A 19,735-nucleotide genomic window follows, 5' to 3' on the forward strand; every position below is an offset into this window, starting at 1 on the left:
CCGCAGTACCCGCGACGACAGGAAGATCAGGCGCATGTTCCCCCAGAGCGACCTGCGCCGAGGAAGACAGACGTCTGGAGGACGGCCGACCGACGCCCGCTGTGTTACCACTGCGGAGAAGCTGACCATGTGTACCGCCGATGCCCATACCGACGACTCGGGTTGCGCGGGTTCCACCCGAACGACCCGCGGCCACGTTATGGTGAACGCCCTCGGGAAATCGACGAGTACCTGCGACGACCTCAGTCCCCTGAGCCAGCGTCCCGCCGAGAGTTCCGGTCACCGTCGCCACGACGTCCAGCCTCGCCGATGCACCGACGCCGACGTGAAAGCCTGTCGCCCCTCGCTCCACGCCGGGGAAACTAGGCGCGGCAACCCCTGGAGGTGGAGTTGCCGAAGACGACCGACGCCAAGATCCTCCACGAACGTCGGAGGGCCCCCACTCGAACGCTACCAGAGACCGAAACGACGCCCCGGCAGCGGTGTCCAATAACCTAAACGTCGTCATTGACGGGCACGACGCATCAGCACTCGTGGACACCGGAGCAGACTACTCGGTCTTGAGTGGGAGGCTCTCCCGCCGCCTTCGAAAAGCCACCACGCCGTGGGATGGACCACAAATACGAACCGCCGGAGGGCACCTTATCACACCAGTCGGGAGATGCACTGCTCGCGTCGAGATCCACGGTGAGACGTGCCCTGTGAAGTTCGTCGTACTGCAAGACTGTTCAAGGGACGTTATCCTCGGAATGGACTTTCTCTGCGAGTATGGCGCCGTCATCGACCTCGGGGCAAACCAGCTGACGCTGCGAAAGCCTGTTTTACCGCCGGTGGAGACCAACACGACGTCAACCGCGATCCGAGTTATCGCCGACCATGTGAACTTACCGCCGCGGTCGAGTGTTTTCGTAACCGTCATAACCGACGCAGCCACTCACGGTGAAGCTCTTCTGGAAGGCAGCGTCCAACTGCTCCTTGAGAAAGGAATTGGCGTCGCACGAGGCGTAACGGATCTCCAAGAAGCACGTGCAACTGTTCATGTGACAAACTTCCGAGAGGAGCCGCATCACCTAACGAAGGGTACCACTGTGGGCCACATTGAGAAGCTTCATACGCCAGCCGTGGTCACCGCAATCTCCGAAGAAACCTCATCGTCACAGCAGAACAGCACGCCGCCGCCGCCGATCGACATTGACCCCGAGCTCCCCGCTCCTAAGCGCCGGCAACTGGTTGATCTCCTCGCTGAATACCGTGACTGTTTTGCCACGTCGTCGAAGGTTCGCCAAACACCAATGGCGAAACATCGCGTTATTACCGATGACGACGCGCTCCCTGTCCACCAGTCGCCGTATCGAGTCTCCTTAAAGGAAAGGAAGGTAATTCAGGATCAAGTCCAAGAAATGCTTGACGACGACATCATTCAACCCTCAAGAAGTCCATGGGCGTTCCCCGTCGTCCTTGTAAAGAAGAAGGACGGAACCCTGCGGTTCTGCGTGGACTATCGTCGACTGAACGCTGCGACAAAGAAGGACGTCTATCCGCTCCCCCGCATCGACGATACGTTAGACCGACTGCGCCACTCCCGATATTTTTCATCGATGGATCTGAAGAGTGGCTACTGGCAGATTGAAGTCGACGAACGCGATCGGGAGAAAACTGCCTTCGTCACTCCCGACGGACTGTACGAATTCAAAGTGATGCCGTTCGGGCTCTGTACTGCGCCAGCCACCTTCCAGCGTGTCATGGACACCGTGCTGGCAGGTCTGAAATGGCAGAGCTGCCTCGTCTACCTCGACGACGTCGTGGTATTTTCACGAGATTTCGACGAGCACTTGAAACGACTTCGAGCCGTGCTTCAAGCCATCAAGACCGCCGGCCTGTCACTCAAGCCGAGAAAGTGTCGATTCGCCTATGGTGAAGTTAAGTTCCTTGGCCACGTCGTGAGCAACAAAGGTGTTCTACCGGACCCCGAGAAGACCCGTGCCGTAGCTGCATTTACGCCGCCGTCTGACAAGAAGGCCGTGAGAAGATTCCTCGGTCTTTGTGCCTACTACAGACGATTTGTTCGGGACTTCGCCAAGCTGTCCGCACCGCTGACGCACCTCACGAAGGACGCCGTAAAGTTCGAATGGGCAGACGAACAGCAGCGGTCATTCGATGAGCTGAAACGAAGACTCCAGACGCCCCCGATTATTGGCCATTTCGACCAGTTCGCAGATACAGAGATCCACACGGACGCCAGTAACACCGGACTTGGCGCGGTGCTTGTTCAAAGACAGGACGGGGCAGAGCGAGTCATCGCATACGCGAGTCGGACGCTGTCTAAGGCGGAGAGGAACTACTCTACAACTGAAAAGGAGTGCCTCGCTGTCATCTGGGCAATAACAAAGTTTCGCCCTTATCTGTATGGAAGTCCTTTTCGCGTGGTCACGGACCACCACTCGCTCTGCTGGCTCGCGAATCTGAAAGACCCCTCCGGACGCCTCGCCCGGTGGAGCCTACGACTGCAGGAGTTCGACATGACTGTTGTCTACAAGTCCGGCCGGAAGCACAATGACGCCGACTGCCTGTCAAGAGCTCCTGTCGAGGCCGGACCTGAGTGTATCGAAGACGACGACGATGAGTGTTTCCTCGGCGCTTTGGACGTCAGTGACATGGCAGCACTCCAACGGGACGACCCTGAACTGCGAGCGCTCATCGAGCACTTAGAGGGACAAGCGAGTTCGGTTCCCCGTGCTTTCTTAAGAATCCTGCATACATTCTCCATGCGGCAAGGGGTGCTGTACAAGGAGAACTTCGTCAACAACAACAGAGCATGGCTGTTGGTTGTTCCTGCCAGCCTTCGAGACGAAATATTCCAAGGATGCCATGACGACTTAACGGCTGGACACCTTGGCTACAGCAGGACGCTCGCCAGGATTCGAGAAAAGTACTACTGGCCGGGGCTACCGAAGACCGTTCACCTATACGTTCGATCATGCCACGAGTGTCAGCGACGCAAGAAACCGCCAACGAAGCCGTCAGGACTTCTTCATCCGATTTCTCCCCCGTCTATACCCTTCCAGCAGATCGGAATGGATTCACTTGGCCCTTTCCCGCCGTCAACATCGGGAAACCGCTTTATTATCGTCGCCACCGATTATCTCACACTGTACGCCGAGACGAAAGCCCTTCCAGCAGGCACGGCTGTTGAAGTCGCCAAGTTTTTCATCGAGTCCATTGTCCTCTGGCACGGCGCCCCTGAAGTCCTCATCACAGACCGTGGATCTTCGTTCATGGCACAGCTGACGCAAGAGATCCTTCGTCTCAGTGGCACCGGCCTTCGTCGAACCACTGCATACCACCCGCAGACCAACGGGCTGACCGAACGGCTCAACAAGACAATCGCCGATATGATCTCTATGTACGTCGACGTAGAGCACAAGACGTGAGACGAGGTGTTGCCCTACGTCACGTTCGCCTACAACTCGGCCGTGCAAGAGACCACCGGGGTGACACCCTTCCAACTGGTTCATGGTCGCAAAGTACGACAATGCTGGACGCGATGTTACCCCACGAACCGGCTGTCGACGGAAGCGACAACGCCCAGGTGGTTGCCCAACGGGCAGAACAGGTCCGCCAGCTCGCCAGACACCGTATTCAAGACCAGCAACGCGTCGACGCTGGCCGCTACAACCTTCGTCGCAGGGACGTCCACTTCCAGCCCGGAGATAGGGTGTGGGTATGGACGCCCATCCGTCGCCGCGGCCTCAGTGAGAAATTGCTGAAACGATACTTTGGACCCTACAAAGTGCTACGTCGACTCGGGGATCTGAACTACGAGGTGATGCCCGACGGAACACGAACATCGTCACGCCGCCCACCACGACCTGAGGTCGTCCACGTCGTGCGCCTGAAGCCGTACTACGCTCGATAGAACTGTGGATCTTTTGTGTTTCAAATGACTCTTTAGTTTGGCGTTCTTTTTATGTGCTTTGTTTTGTTTTGTGTTGCATCGGGGCGATGCACTTTTAAAGGGGGGAGTAATGCCGCGCGCAGGGGTCACGGACTTCTAGAACTTTCTCGTTTATTCTTGCTCCGGAGATAACTTCTATCGTTTATCCCGCTTATGTTGTTCTAGAAAGTGCGTGTTCATTCTCGCCCCGAGCGCGCTACGCTCGAACCTTCTCCGCCGAATCTTCGAGATAGTGACTTCTTCTAGATAAGATGCCGCTCGCGACCTTGTCGAGTCAGTCTCGCCCCAGCGCTCGATTCTGCTGACAAGCCGACTTCGACGCCCACGACGCTCTGCTGTTTTCTTCTGTTTCCTTCTTCGTTTTTGGCACAAGTTCGCCACATTAAACGTTTATTTATTCCTCTTTATTTCTTGTTTATTGGTCACCGCCCGTGACAATATAGTGGAGGTCATACCCATGACGAATTGCTTCTAGAGTTGCGGAAGTGACTGAATGATCTTTTGATCTTCTTTCTGAACGATCTTCTTTCTATTTCACGATTTTCTGTTTCTTTTTCTTTCTACTTCACGAATTTCTGTTTTTCAAACCCCAGTCTCAGGTTTTTAATCATCTAAAACTCTCAACACCTTTTTTTTTAACTTTTGACTTGGGCAACGTGATGTTTTCAAGCGGTTGCGATACCAAAATCATAGTTCGTGGGTCCTTATCGCTCCCGGCACTTACTTTTGATAGGAAAAACGCCTCCAGGTTAGAAAATTAAAACAATATTAAACTTTTTATTAAGGGTGACAAAGCATGACCCAAGATATGTCCTCTGCTCTTGCAACGAGTCTTGTTAAAACCAGTAATATTTTTGTTTGCAAAATTCATTGAACTCCTCGTGCAACAATTAAAATTAATTAATCCCCCACCGAAACTTAAAATAGATTACACTGGCACTGAACACTCCAATCAAGCAATAGCTTGGTGGCAAATTTCAGCACCAGTGTACAGCATTTCAAGACTGCATTGCCAACATGATTCTTCAAACTTATTAAATGATTAATTATTAAATTTTAGTTAATTATCCTAATGACCTACATTCGCTTTTATCAGGCTGTTGAATTAAGAGATGGCGGCTATTCCAAGAGACGAGTTAAATAATATATGAAGTACGAGAAATATTTGCTCTGTCTCTCCGTGTTCATGCGACAAATGATGGCAGTCACCGGCCAAGTCGGGTTCAAAAATATGACTGCCATATATAGAGAGAGTGCAAACTTAGCGTACGTGGAGAGGGGTGGGGGTTCGGAGTCGCTGCGTTGTTGTTGTTCTGAGCTATTCTGCTTGTGTTTCGTGTATTCTGTGTATGTGTGTGTGTTCGGTGTTGTATGTGTATTTACCATGTAGCGTTCAAGGGCGAGGGACAATGGAAAGGCACTTCACCAACATTTTTTTTCTGTTTTGAGCGCCATCTGTGGAAGCTATATGAATTACACGAGGGGAGATAGTTTCCTCCATTGGAAGAAAAAAATATCGCGATTTTCCTCCCTCCTAGGGAAGGAAATTTCCTCCCTTTGTAGAGCAATATATGATACACGCGAGTTCCTCCTTTAAGGGAGGAAGTATTACTCCCTTTTTTTTAGACTGTAGTTTTCGGGCGCTCAGGGCGGCTGGTCGATTTAAGTTTAAAAAGGTAGTAATAAACGTAGATAAAGACTTAATTTCGTGTGCCGCTAAAAAAAGTGTGCGCTAAGAGCACAAAAAAAGAGAATCTTCTGTAGCGAGTAGTTCTTTTTAGTTTTTATTTTTGCCTGATCTTAGACGATCGAATCGCGGCTCGAGCGCAAAGCAGGCCTCCACGGCTTCACCTGTTTCACTCTCTAACGCAACAAAAAATATTTTTACGCATATCGAAGTATATATTTTCCGTAACCTAATGAAATTCTACAATAGGTGTAAAAATCATTTAAATTTAAACGGAAATCTTTTTCTTTATATTTTGATCTAAGCGCTTACTTGGAAGGCAAAACTAGTTTTCGGGCGCTCTGGGTGGCTGGTCGATTTAAGTTTAAAAAAGGTAATAATAAACGTAAATAAAGACTCCTAAATTCGTGTGCCGCTAAAAAGCAGTGTGCGCTAAAAGCACAGAAAAAGAGACTTTTCTAAAGCGAGTAGTTATTTTTATTTTTAATTTTTGCCTGATCTTAAACGGTCGAATCGCGGCTTGAGCGCGAAGCCGGCCTCTACGACTTCAAATGTTTCACTCTCTAACGCAACAAAAAATATTTTTACGCATATCGAAGTATATATTTTCCGAAAGCTAATGAAATTCTCCAATAGGTGTAAAAGGCATTTGATTTTAAACGGAATTATTCTTCTTCATATTTTTATCTCAACCTTACTTGGAAGGCGAAACTAGTTTTCGGGCGCACTGGGTGGCTGGTCGATTTAAGTTTATAAAAGGTAATAATAAACGTAGATACAGATTTTTAATTTCGTGCGCCGCTAAAAAAAAGTGTGCGGTAAAAGCACAGAAAAAGAGACTCTTCTGAAGCGAGTAGTTCTTTTTATTTTTAATTTTTGCCTTATCTTAGACGATCGAATCGCGGCTCGAGCGCGCACCGGACTCCAGAGCTTGACCTGTTTCACTCTCTAACGCAACGAAACAATTTTTTACGCATATCGAAGTATATATTTTCTGAAAGCTCATAAAATTCTACAATAGGTGTGAAAAGCATTTGATTTTAAACGGAGTTATTCTTCTTCATATTTTGATCTAACCGCTTACTTGGAAGGCAAACTAGTTTTCGGGCGCTCTGGATGGCTCAGTGGATTTAAGTTTAAAAAAGGTAATAATGAACGTAGATAGACTCTTAATCTTGTGTGCCTCTAGAGAAAAGTGTGCGCTAAGAGCACAGAAAAAGAGACTTTTGTGAAGCGAGTAGTTCTTTTTCTTTTTGCCTGATCTTAGACGATCGAATCGAGGCTCAAGCGCGAAGCCGGCCTCCACGACTTCACCTGTTTCACTCTCTAACGAAACAAAAAATATTTTTACCCATATCGAAGTATACATTTTTCGAAAGCTAATTAACGTCTCCAATAGGTGTAAAAAAATTTGAATTTATACGGAGTTATTCTTCTTCATATTTTTATTTTCCTTTTATTTTTTATTTTTGCCTGACCATAGACAATCGAATCGCGGCTCGAGTGCAAAGCCGGCCTCCACGGCTTCACATGTTTCACTCTCTAACGCAACGAAAAATATTTTTACGCATATTGAAGTATATATTTTCCGAAAGCTAATAAACTTCTCCAGTAGGTGTAAAAGTATTTTAAATTAATACTGAGTTATTCTAGTTCATATTTTGATCTAACCGCTTACTTGGAAGCCCAAACTAGTTTTCGGGCGCTCTGGGTGGCTGGTCGATTTAAGTTTAAGAAAGGTAATAATAAACGTAGATACAAATTCTTAATTTCGTGTGCCGCTAAAAAAAGGTGTGCGCTAAGAGGACAGAAAAAGAGACTGTTCTGAAGCAAGTAGTTTTTTTTTATTTTTGCCTGATCTTAGGCGATCGAATCGCGACTCGAGCGTGAAGCGGGCCTCCACGACTTCACTAGTACCACACACAAAGATAAAATGCTGCTAACAGGTAAACACACAATATGTTAACAATAATATAACACCAAGAATGCCTTGTGCAAATTGAAAAAGAGCAGGAATCAGTTTACCGAGGCTGGAACAGAGAGGTGGCGAGAGACACGGGAGCTGCATGCCACGCAAGTGCATATCCCCCGATATGCAAACGAATTATGGCCCTGACGAGGGCCGTTTTGTTTTTCGCTCTGGGTATCCAGGAGAAGACCTATTTCTTGGAGGAAGCCTTCTTTGCAGCAGGCTTCTTGGCAGGGGTCTTTTTTGCTGCCTTGGGTTTCTTGGGGCTCTTGGGTGCTGCAGCATCCTTCTCTACCTCTGGCTTTTTCGGCTTGGCCGACTTGGGCTTGGCCGACTTGGCCCTCTTTCCGGGCGACTTCTTGGCAGTCCCGGGCTTCTTCTTCCTGGCTGCACTGGCAGTTGCCGAGGCTGGGCGCTTCTTTGCAGCACCAGCCTCCTTTTTGGGCTCTCAAGCGGCAGGTGAGGGCTTGTCGGACTTGGCTGACAGCTTGAACGATCCGGTAGCTCCCTTGCCCTTGGTCTGCACCAATGCTCCCGCAGTCACGGCAGACTTGAGGTACTTGCGGATGAAAGGAGACAGCTTCTCGACGTCCACCTTGTAGTTGGCAGACATGTATTTCTTGATGGCTTGTAGAGATGAACCACCACGTTCCTTAAGCGCACTGATGGATGCTGTCACCATTGCGGACACCTTGGGATGCGTTGGCACGGCCTTTGCCTTTCCTTTGCACACTTTCGTGGAAGCCTTTTTGGGGCTCTTGAGGGCAGCGGGGGCCGCGACCCCTGCAGGAGCAGACTCTTCTTCGGACATGACCCACTCTAATCATAAGCAGAGAGAGACTGAAAAAAACCGTCTAGAACAAGCGCTCATTGGCCGAGAGAGGTGAGCGCGAACCTCCGGGAGAAGCCCTTCGAAGGTGACGAATGTTTGTAACCATGCCGTTTCTAAAATAACATAGTTGGGAGTCTAGTTTTTGCTCGATTCTGTGCTCTAATATAGGTTCTACACTATCCTCACAAGTCTGAGTTGCTTCGGTCGAGAAAAATTTTTTTACGGAGCCACGCGCATAGGCCCTCAGAAGAAAGTCGCCCAAAACAGAATCCAAGAATGAACAAGCGCGCTGATTGGGCGAGAGGCGAGCGCGGCCCACCGGAGAAGGTAACGAATGTTTATAACCGTGCCGTTTCTAAAATAACAAGGTTGGGAGTCTAATTTTTGCTCGATTCTGTGCTCTAACGTGGGTTCCACATTATCCCACAAGTTTAGATCACTTCAATCGTGAAATATTGTCCTAGCGAGCCACGCGCGCTGTCCCTCGCAAGAAACTTGCCAAAACAGCATCCAGAATGAACAAGCTCTCTGATTGGCCGAGAGGCCTCGTCGGGAAGACGTTTCGCCACTCGCGCTGTGGCAGTTGGTCACTCTCGCGCTGTGGCAGTTGGTCAGTTCGGTTTGAGGAGCCAAGGTGAGCAGACGTGCAATCGTAAGCTCCATGAACCAAATCACCACGGGAACCAAAGCCCCAGAAAATCCAGTATTTACTAATTCCAACTGTAAAATACTGAGACTACAACCTATCAAGCACACTGGCAGCTACCTCGCCTTTACGAGGCGGTAGCTGACAGTATAGACAGGCGCGGCGAAAGCCGACAGGATGCAACCAGGAGAGTCGCCCGCTGCGGCCCGCACTCGGCAGAAGCGGGGAGGTGGAGCCGGGAAATCACCACCAGGCCGCCACCCGAGGCGGCGTCGCCGAGCCGGACTGCACCTACGCCGCAGGCAGCCCCGGAGAACCCCATCGATCAAAGCTCTCCACGAGCAGGTCAGCAGCAGTACAGCCCCAATCTGAGGGCTCTCACCACGCTCGCCTATCTTCTAATGAGGAAAACGAGAGAAGAGCAGGCACAACGACAACCCCCAGAACGGGACCCAGACCCGGAGATGTGCAGAGACGATCCGGCCGAGGAGCAGCCCAGAGCCGGCGAGTGCATGGAGGGGGACCCCCCACTCACATCAACGGAGGAAAGCACCGGCCAGATTCCCGACGAGGAGTCACCGCGAGGCGGCCAGCCCCCCGCCCTGCGCAAGCCGAGTGAGGCACCTGAGGACTCCCTGGACCAAGAAGGCCCATGGACAACTCAAGGAAGAAAGAAGAAAAAGAAGAAAAACCCCGAACCGACCCCTCAACAGAAAGAGGCACTGGAGGGGAAAGTGGCAGCTAAGATGGCCAGGCTCCAACGAGGAGAGACTAACACGGTACTAGTCCACCCCCTTCCAGGATCAGGACAATTCTATATGGGAAACAAAATACTGATAGCCAGAGCGCTGTCGCTAGCCACCGAAGGACAGGCGACGGCTGTACGTGTAAACACACGAAAAAACGTAGCGGCAGTAGACACACAAGACCCCGCAGCCATCGAAAAGCTTCTGCGGACAACAGTCGTCCAAAACATCACGGTCCGCACTCACCTGCACATCCCACAACGGGGAACCCAAGGGGTGGTCCGTCCTCGCTTTCCGTCGAGGAAAAACCATATCCAGGGGGGTATACAGGCAGCAGCACCCATCACGGAGGCCCGGGTCTTCGACAAGGGCAGGAAGCTGCAACTCCACTTCGACGGCCCCCGCCCCCGGCACGTGGAACTTTGGGGCGTGCCCCTCCCGGTCCTGGAGCCGACGGCGAGACCGACTCAGTGCGGAGGGTGCGGACAACTGGGCCACCTTCGCGCGGCGTGCACAGACCAACCGGCCTGCACAACCTGCAAGGCAAGACACGGGAATGGTCAGTGTCCAAGCACACAGAATCCCACCTGTCCCAAAAGCGGTAGCCCCCCCGGAGCCTTCGACCGACGTTGTCCGGCCTACGAGCACGCCTAGGCGACAGCAGAAATCGCGGCCCGGAACGGGGGTGACTGGAGCGCGGCCTCCAGAGAAGCAAGCGGACTAGAGCCACGGGCCAGTGCTTGGAGCGGGGGACCACCACCGACCCTCCGCGGCAGAGCGAACAGGCACGGCTCTCAAAGCGGACGACGCGGGGACGCCGGCGAAAACAACGACACGGAGGAGGAGATCCGCACGGGATGCCGACCAGAGGAGAACTGCGAGGCCCCGCCCACTCCGCCGCCGCTGGGACTACCGCAGCGCCCACGGAGACGGCGGAGAACCCAATGGTACCGGCCATCGACCCCAGCGGAGCCCCTTCCCTCTCCCACGCAGCCGGGAGACACGCCCACCGCCGGAGTGACAAGCGCAACAGCGCTGACAACATCGCCCTCTCCCCCAAGGCCCCACGGCGAGCGCAAGGCCGGAGAGGCGATGACGAGGCAGCAGCTGCCAGTACAACAACAAACGAGGGAATCCCCCGGGAGAGGAGGAGCCCCGACGCGAGGGAGGAGAGAGAGAGGTGAGCGCCGTCACCAAGGAGACAGAAACGGTGTCAGGGGAAGCCACCCGCGTGTGGTGAAGCCAACCCAAGGGGGCAGGGGCCACGACGAGCGACAGGAGAAACTGCACGAGCTCGTCGCACAACTAATGAGGATTGTTGACGCGCTGGTGTCACTACTCGAGGAGGAAACTGGCCAAGCTGTGAAGGAGTCTGCCCAATTAATCCGCCGCCTCGTGTCAACCTAAATCAACCCAACTCAGCATTCAACCTCCCAACCCAATCATGCCTACAAAAATTAGAATCAACCAAACAACCCAACCGCTCATACCAAGCATACTACAGTGGAATATCAACGGCATACAGGCGCACATCCAAGAATTAAAACTACTCAACGAGGGACCCGGAATCAGTAAAAACTACCAAATTATCGCCATCCAAGAGCCCAAGGCCCCCGGCCACAAAATTCACCTATCGCGTTATGCATTGTACACAAGCAGAGCTGGAAGACCGGGAGCACACCCACGCGCGGCCCTGCTCATCAAGAACGAACTGCCGCAGTACCGTATAACCCTCGACGATCTCTGCGGAGAGCTGGCAGAATACGCGGCAGCGTCGGTGACTATACAGGGTCGCCCCATCGTGGTGGTGTCTGCCTGCGTCCCCCCGCGGGTCGCCGGCTCGCAATGGAACCCTCGAGATGTGCAGGAGATACGCAGGCGCATCTACACAGACAGCGAGGGCATAATCTGCGGAGATTTCAACGCTCACAGTGAGTCGTGGGGGGACGGGAGGACAACGCAGCGGGGAGCGGCCCTACAGGCGGTCCTCGACGACCTGGACCTCGTAAATTTAACACAAGGGACCCCAACATACGTGGGACCTAGCGCAAGTGAAAGCATCATAGACCTCACGCTGGCAACAAGAGGACTAAGAATTACGGCAACTCCGGCTTCGGACAGCGGAGGCAGCGACCACCGGCCCATTATCATCGGAAAACCGGGCCGCGCCCCCCAAAAGAGGTGCTCAGTAACCAACTGGGACGAATACCGGAGTCGGCTAAAGGCAGCGGCCGCCTCGAGACAACCCCTCACCACCAAGCTGATAAAGGAGGCCCTCGAGGAGTCCACCAAAACCATCTCGGTGCCCTGCTTCAGGCCACACCCTGACCTCAAGTGGGTGAGACTATGGGCGCAAAGAAGGCAGGCGCAGAGGAGATCCTGGCGCACAACGCCAACACAAGACATCGTGGAGTACCGGCACCTGGACGCGAAGTTTAGGCGACAGGGGAAAAAACTGGCAAGAAGGCAATGGCAGCTTGTCTGCGCCTCCTTCGGCAACCCGAAGGGCGCTGGGAGAGCATGGAAGATGGCGAGGGCCCTGGCAAGGACGGACGGCCCGACACGCCCGGTGTTATGCATGGCAGCTAAATTGCAGCTCACAGAAGAAGCGATGGCGGAACTCCTCGCCGACATATTTCTGGCCATCCCTGCCCGCCCTGTGCTGGGTCCCTAGCCACCAGGCTGGGCACCAATGAGGTACCACCACGCCCCCCCCGATGAGGTTCCAAGACAAGGACTTCACCATCAGGGAACTAAAACACGCAATCAATGCAACGACCATGCGCCGCACGGCGCCGGGACCAGACAGGGTGACGTCGCAGGCAATCAAGAACCTAGACGCGGACTCTCTCGCCTCTCTCTTCAAGATCAACAACGAAGTCTGGCGCACAGCGGACATTCCCGGAGACTGGAAGGAGGCCACTATCATACCACTCCTCAAGCCGGGCAAGGACCCGAAGTCAAACCGGCCGATCTCTCTGACGTCTTGCCTCGGCAAGACGTTGGAGAGAATGGTAAACAAACGGCTCCTCTACCACCTCGAGGAAACCCACGCCCTGCCCGACTGTTTCAACGGCTTCAGACCGGGAAGATGCACCGCTGATGCCATCGGAGATCTGATCAGTTCACTGGAGGAGGCGAGGGAGCGCGGCGATTCGGCGGTGGTCGTCCTGCTGGACATCAGGCAAGCCTTTGACGCCATCCCTCAGGCTACAATCATCAGGGCTCTGCGGCGACTGGGAGTTGTCGGCCGCCCGCTCGACTACATTAGGGCCTTTATCGCCGGACGTACATCGCGAGTGAAGGTGGGGAGTCACTGCAGTCACCCCAAAACAACAACAGGAGGTGTCCCTCAGGGCAGTGTGTTGAGCCCCCTCCTTTTCCGCGCTGCAATCTCCTCACTGCCCCAGGGGATGCAACGCGACCAATACTCGGAACACGAGATCCACATGGCTGTCTACGCGGACGATGTGGCACTGTGGGCGGTCTCAACACCGTACAAGAGAAAGAAGGCCGTTGAGGAGCTCTAGCGAGTCCTCAACAACGTCGTCTATCATCTCAAACAACTGGGACTGGAAGTATCCGCGGAAAAAACCAACTTCATGAAGTACGCGGAAAATACAAGACATTTCCAGCCCAAAATCTTCATAAACAACAAGCAAGTAAAGAGAAAGAACATCATGACTTACCTGGGGATGCAGCTCGACTCGCGGTTATCCTTTGGCCCGGCGGCGACCCAGGCATTGAGGGGAATGCGGCAGCATACTAATATCCTCCGGAGGCTCTGCGGCAACTCGTGGGGCACGTCACAAGCCATGATGTTGCAGTTGTATCACGGTCTGATACTGTCACGCCCCCTCTACGCACTCCCCCTGGCCTCACTGCTGCCGAGACATCTGGAGATGCTCGAAAGAGCCCAAAGGGTAGAACTGCGGATCTGCCTCGGGATCCCGAGGGGAGCACCATCACTCCCTACACTCGTCGAGGCGAACGCGGCCACAGTCGAACACCAACTGGAGCATCGGGCGTTGAGACACCTCATCCGAATGAGCAGCTGCACGTCGGCCACTTCACTGCTGCAGAGCATCCGAGGGATACCGGAGTCGGAGCTGGGACAGATGCTACACAGGCTGGACGAGATCGTATACAAACCACCACCACTGCCACCACTCCCAGCGCTGCATCACGGCCCAGAGCCGCTCCGGGTTGCCCTCGGGGTGGAGGGGATGACGTCCCGAAGAAGGGTCAACGCTGCGGTGGCGAGGGAGCTGACCGAACACCGTCTAGAGCACAACTACCCGGGCTGCAAAAGAGTCTACACAGACGGCTCGGTGCGGCCGTCCGACGGATCATCCACGGCTGCAGTGGTGCTGGAAGACGACAGGCAGAGTCTCAGCGGCAAACTCGACTTCCATGCGTCGAGCACGACGGCGGAGCTCGCGGCGCCGGGACTTCCGGTGGCTCCTCTTGTCCACATCGGAGACACGGTGGAGGACCCGGTGAGCTGGATTATCTGCTCGGACTTCAGGGCAGCACTGACGCGACTGGCAGAGTTGGAATAGGCCCCACCACTGGCCAGAAGAGTTGCGATGACGGCAGGACGTCTGTCGGAGCGGGGCCACTGCCTGAACTTCCAATGGGCGCCGGCGCGCTGCGGGATTGGAGGCAATGAGGCTGCCGACACCCTGGCTGACAGAGCACACGACGGGGAAGGCGTTCCGGTGATCGGGGTCGCAAAGTTCGACGATGCCAAGCTCCTGGTCGCAAGGAACACCGCGGCACGGCAACCGGACGATCGTCTGGCAGCCGGAGACAGACCGGCCAAAATTCCACGTTCCCTGGGAAGACAGGTGGCTGCGATCGTGCACAGACTCCGTACGGGGAGCGCCTGGACGGCTGAACAACTTCACACGTTTAGACGACGTGACGACCCGGACTGCGACAGCTGCGGAGAGCTCGGAGATGCCGAGCACACAGTACTCCGAGGAGCGGGAAACGATGCTGGCGACATTCCGTTCACTGGGGCTCCCAACCAAAGCACTTGAAGTAATCCTCAGACCCACAGGACCTGCAGAGGGAAAAAAGAAGGCGCTCAGGGCACTCATCGATTTCCTGGTAAACACAGGACTCACCGAAGTGCTATAGACGCGCGACCATCGGCGAAAACTGCCCGAACGGCCGCACGGACGACCGAGCGCGGAGCGAACCTGACAGGCCGGCGACGAGGAAACAAAAGACCACGCCAGACTGGAAACAACGGCACCCGGCTCCAGAGGAGATAAGCAAGAGGCCCCTCGCCCCCAACAAGCACAGCCGGGCTGCAAGAGATGGGAGAGAGAGACCGAGCTGCCTGCACCGCGACCTCCTCTCCCAACCGGACCCAGAGGAGAGCGGAAGATGGAGGCCGAAAGCGGGCGACGGCGGTCGGCCTCCCCGACACGATGTGTTTTGGATTTGGATTTGGATTTGGATTTAGTGGCGTCCCCTTTGTAACGGGTGGCCGCTCGCCAGAAGTTCCGGCGATGGCCTGCAAAAAAAAAAAGGCTTGCTCAGCCTGGTTTCTAGCCAAGCCTAGCCGAGTTCTTGATGTGTTGGAGCTTCGGTCGGGTCCACGGTGTGGGGCAGGTCGACTTGGGCGGAAAAAATCGGTTGTCCGGCTTGCGCTTGCACGTCCGGCCCAGCTCGCCTCTCCCTCTTCCACAGCCACCAAGAAATCTCCCACCACTGCTCTAGTCGGCGCTTGGTGGTCTCGACGTGTTCCTCGCCGTTATCCCCCCGCTCCGCCGTCCGGAAGCCCAGCGCGTCCGGCAGATGGTCCACCTGGGGGCACGGGCTGAGGGCCTTGCACTGCAGCACCAGATGTTCGGTTGTCTCCTCTGCTGCTCCGCAGGCTACGCAGGCGATTGGGGCCCCAGCGTCAAATCGCGATCTCATCAGCCTGGTCTTGAGGGTTCCCGTGCGTGCCTCGAAAAGCAAGCTGCTGCCCCTGGAGTCATCGTACAGCTGCTCCCGCTCGATCTCCCGCTTCGAGGCAGCATACACAGTCATTGATGGTTTTCGTGTGGCCGACTCCGTCCACCTTTGCGTCTCGACCTGCCGCACGTGCTTCTTGAGGTCCGTAACCCCCTCTCGGAGCGGCCGGCCGTCCAGCAGGGTCGGTGGTACCTCATATTTCCCCGCGAGCCTGGCCACCCGTTTGGTCAGGCGCGTGTTTACACTCCTGTACACGAGGTACTTAAACACCCTCCTGGCCCATCGCTCCTCTCCGAGGCCGCGAAGACGCCTCTCGTAAATCAGCTTAGCCACCGCTTCCCTCGACTCAAAAGCAGACCATCCGAGGTCCCCCTGCACCCCTTCGTTTGGAGTCCCCCTGTGTGCCCCGAGTGCCATCCGTCCCGCCTCCCGCTGTCGAACCTCTAGGAACTCCCGAGTCTGAGACGACGTGCACAGCACCCGATTCGCAAAAGTCAGTCCGGGCACCATCACCATCTTCCACAGGCTACGAGCAACCTCGTAGCGGTCGAAAGCCCACATGGACGTTGCTGCCAGCACTCCCTTTCCCCTCATGGCCTTTGCTCGGACAGCCGATTCATGTGCTTGGATGTAGTTCCTACCCGTGGACAGGTGTACACCCAAGTACTTGTAGTCCGTGACACACTGCATAGTCTCCCCCTGCAGTACAAGCGGTGTGTCCAAAGCCCCCTCTACATTCTCTGTAGGCCCCCACTTCAGCACTTTGCACTTACGGGAGCTGAACTGGGGTCACCTCCTTCCCCTCGGTTGCCAGACGCGCCTTGGCGAGGATAGTTGTCCACCCCTCCACCAGGTGGCTGCGGTTGGCTGGCTGAGAGGTTCTTCTCCCTCCCGCTGGGATCGCTACGGGCGCCCGCAGACGGCGGGGGTCAGGAGCGCTCCGGTACCCCCTCCCAACCCACAACCGAATAACAGCTCCGGCGCGCGTCGAAGAGACGGTCTCTTCGAGGCGCCGGCGCAGCAAAGTCGATGCCTCCCTCCACACGGCGCGGTCGCCCCCGGAGATCGCCTTGATCTCCGGACACCGCGCGGTGCCAGCCACCAGAGCTGGAGACCCTTTTCCCTTCCCCCACTATAAGTTTGAGCGCGTTCATCGGACGAAGAACTGGCGAGCTGCGAGACGGTGAGACAGCGTTCCTGATGCCCAACCCCTTTTCTATTTCTATCCCTGTCCCACCCACTCACCCCCACTATTCTCCCCTCACCCTATCCCCAAGAGTCAGTGACAAATGCGCATCGTGCGCGTACAACTTTGACTCTTTTTCCTATCCACAATTTTTATTTTTCAACGCTCACTACTACTACTACTGGCAGTTGGTCGTCAGGAGTCGAGGTTGTTGCTGTTTGCTAGCTCTCTCGTTTTATTGTCCCAACGTTTCGGAATGGCCCGTACGAAGCAGACTGCCGGCAAGACCACGGGAGGAAAAGCGCCGCGCAAGCAGCTGGCTACGAAGGTCGCCCGGAATAGTGCTCCTGCAACCGGTGGAGTCAAGAAGCCGCATCGCTACAGGCCGGGCACGGTCGCGCTGCGTGAGATTGGTCGTTACCAGAAGTCGACTGAGCTGCTCATCCGCAAGCTGCCCTTACAGAGGCGTGCGGGAGATCGCCCAAGTTTTCAAAACGGACCTCCGCTTCCAGAGCTCGGCTGCAATGGCCCTGCAGGAGGCCAGCGAGGCCTATTTGATCGGTCTCTTCGAAGGCACCAACCTCTGTGCCATCCATGCCAAGCGGGTAACCATCATGCCTAAGGACATCCAGCTGGCTCGTCGCATCCGCGGTGAACGCGCTTAATGTCGCTTCTTTGGAAGCGGCAGGCAAAGCCACAAAAACGGCCCTCTTCAGGGCCACATCAGACATGCTTTTCGGACCTGTGTAAAGCGACGTCCTCAAGTGTCTCAATCTCCGATGCTGACTTGTTCCAAGTGCAGGAGTTCAAAAGCTGTGAGTACTTTCTATTTATTCTCTCATTTCGAACTAGTTTGCATGGTGCCAAGTCCTCCGTTCGCAGTTGCTTCCAACGATTCCTTCATGTGTTCCTTGTTTTCTAAAGTGTTGTTGAATGAAAAAAATAAACAAGAAAAAACCCTCTCCCGAGACATTACAGGGTTAATTTTCTAGCAATCAGCGAATATCACGATTATAGATTTGACTAACAAAACCCCGCAGAGTAAGTATCTGTTTTTGAGGGATGTCCACAACATTTATTGCCCTCTGCCGTTTTCGGGGAAATGCTGCTGCGATTGTTGACTCTCGTAGAAACAGCTTCAAATCCTCTCAAAGCGAGGCAGTGCAGCGGTGGTTTTACGAGTTCAAATAACAAGCAATGCTGGCCTTTGCGCCCGACAGCAAGTCTTGTTCGGTCGCTTGACGCAATTCGCACACGTGAAAGAATTTTTGAATTAAACGCAGCGTAAATATTATGCATAGGAGACTGCCTAAGAGTGGCATTCAAGGCCTTTAGGCGATGAAAAAGAAACATTGTCGACATCCCACAAAAACAAAATTGAAATGCACTAACCCGAGCGTTTAGAGACACAGAAGACTAGCGCACGGAAATGAGTATCCTGTACTCAAGTCATGAGTGGTCCTGAAAAGGATCGTTTTTTTGTAGCGGATGCCGCGGGATGATTTACGCCTTCTTCTCGGTCTTCTTTGGAAGGAGGACGGCCTGGATGTTGGGCAAGACACCTCCTTGCCCGATGGTAACGCCGGACAGCTGCTTGTTGAGCTCTTCGTCGTTGCGAATGGCCAGCTGCAGGTGTCGAGGGATGATCCTAGTTTTCTTGTTGTCCCTGGCCGCGTTTCCTGCCAGCTCCAGCACTTCGGCAGCCAGGTACTCGAGTACGGCCGCCAAGTAGACGGGGGCACCGGCACCTACTCGCTCCACGTAGTTGCCCTTTCACAGTAGTCGGTGGATCCTTCCCACGGGAAACTGGAGCCCCGCGCGGCTGGAACGGCTCTTGCTTTTGCCATTTGCCTTGCCTCCTTTTCCGCGCCCAGACATCTTGGTGGAGGTGAGAAGTGGACAACCGAACAAACCAACAAACACTGAGTGAGTGAGGGAGTCAGCGCATCGAGAAGCAGAATATCAAAGCAAGTGCCAGTCCTTTCCGCTTGGGGGGCGCTGCAAGAGCGCGTTTTCGCCTTGCACTGCCTCTGCTTCATAGCACTCCTCTCCCAAAAAATTGTAGTTTCAACTTTCAACTGCTTGCTCATTGGTTCGCGCAGGAACCAATCGCGAAGCTTTATTTTGGGCGATCTCCAATAACAGTGCACTGTTTCCCGCGCTCTAGAATGCTAGCCAATCGGAGCACATTTTTCAGAATGCTGTGAAAACAGTAGACTAACTCAAGAATCAGAGAAGACTCTGCCTCAACTTCTACGAAGAAGCGCACTTCGCCGGCCGCTCTTCTCGGCCGGGGGGGCTTCTTCGTGCGGCTTGCGTTGCGCGGCGGCGCGAATTTGCGGCGCGACTCTGGGGCAACCACCCTTCTCCTATCTTTACCTTTCACTCCACATCCCCTACCCCAAAAGAAAGGTGACATATAGAGCTTCCGGCTCAGCAACACTTCCTTTGAGTTCCTCCTCCCAATACTCTGACTGACTGACCTATAAAAAAGAAAAAACCCGCCGACGAGTTCAGGTTGCCCCAGTTGTTGTTTCGCCATCTTTTTGCGAGTAACGGCGTCGATCTTCGCCCGAAGACAAGTAGCGCGAGGATGCCCCCCACCGAGCGGAAAAGCAGTGAAGAAGGCGGGCAAGGCACAGAAAAATGTGCGTGCCACCGACAAGAAGAAGAAGAGGCGCAAGAGGAAGGAGAGCTTCAGCATCTACATCTACAAGGTGCTCAAACAGTTCCATCCCGAC

The 19,735-nt window shown here is 54.3% G+C and overlaps 3 protein-coding genes and 2 pseudogenes across 3 annotated transcripts; 2 read left to right on the forward strand and 3 right to left on the reverse strand.

Annotated features, from left to right (window-relative positions):
- Positions 1-8,059: 8,059 nt before the first annotated feature.
- Positions 8,060-8,422, reverse strand: LOC8039777 (histone H1-III-like). The gene has a single exon (XM_042291153.1). It carries the CDS (start codon positions 8,420-8,422, stop codon positions 8,060-8,062), a length of 363 nt encoding a protein of 120 aa, XP_042147087.1.
- Positions 8,423-13,515: 5,093 nt separating this feature from the next.
- Positions 13,516-14,880, forward strand: LOC120837194 (annotated as a pseudogene).
- Positions 14,881-15,406: 526 nt separating this feature from the next.
- On the reverse strand, positions 15,407-16,578 carry LOC120837239. The gene has a single exon (XM_040206479.1). It carries the CDS (start codon positions 16,496-16,498, stop codon positions 15,407-15,409), a length of 1,092 nt encoding a protein of 363 aa, XP_040062413.1. The 5' UTR covers positions 16,499-16,578.
- Positions 16,579-17,250: 672 nt separating this feature from the next.
- LOC115327898 lies at positions 17,251-17,690 on the forward strand (annotated as a pseudogene).
- Positions 17,691-18,497: 807 nt separating this feature from the next.
- LOC115327906 (histone H2A-like) lies at positions 18,498-18,872 on the reverse strand. Its single transcript, XM_040206430.1, has 2 exons — positions 18,846-18,872; positions 18,498-18,764 (listed from the first exon to the last, which is right to left on the reverse strand). The coding sequence occupies exons 1-2, from the start codon at positions 18,870-18,872 to the stop codon at positions 18,498-18,500; spliced, it is 294 nt and encodes a 97-aa protein (XP_040062364.1).
- Positions 18,873-19,735: the final 863 nt, after the last annotated feature.

Source organism: Ixodes scapularis, unplaced genomic scaffold (genome assembly GCF_016920785.2).
Source record: "Ixodes scapularis isolate PalLabHiFi unplaced genomic scaffold, ASM1692078v2 PGA_scaffold22__2_contigs__length_789307, whole genome shotgun sequence".
NCBI lineage: Eukaryota > Metazoa > Arthropoda > Arachnida > Ixodida > Ixodidae > Ixodes > Ixodes scapularis.

Coding starts and splice junctions, on each gene's coding strand:
- LOC8039777 (XM_042291153.1), bottom strand. CDS start 8,422: ATGTCCGAAGAAGAGTCTGCTCCTGCAGGGGTCGCGGCCCCCGCTGCC.
- LOC120837239 (XM_040206479.1), bottom strand. CDS start 16,498: ATGCAGTGTGTCACGGACTACAAGTACTTGGGTGTACACCTGTCCACG.
- LOC115327906 (XM_040206430.1), bottom strand. CDS start 18,872: ATGTCTGGGCGCGGAAAAGGAGGCAAG. Junction 18,765..18,845: donor GGCGCGGAAAAGGAGGCAAG/GCAAATGGCAAA, acceptor CTACTGTGAAAG/GGCAACTACGTGGAGCGAGT.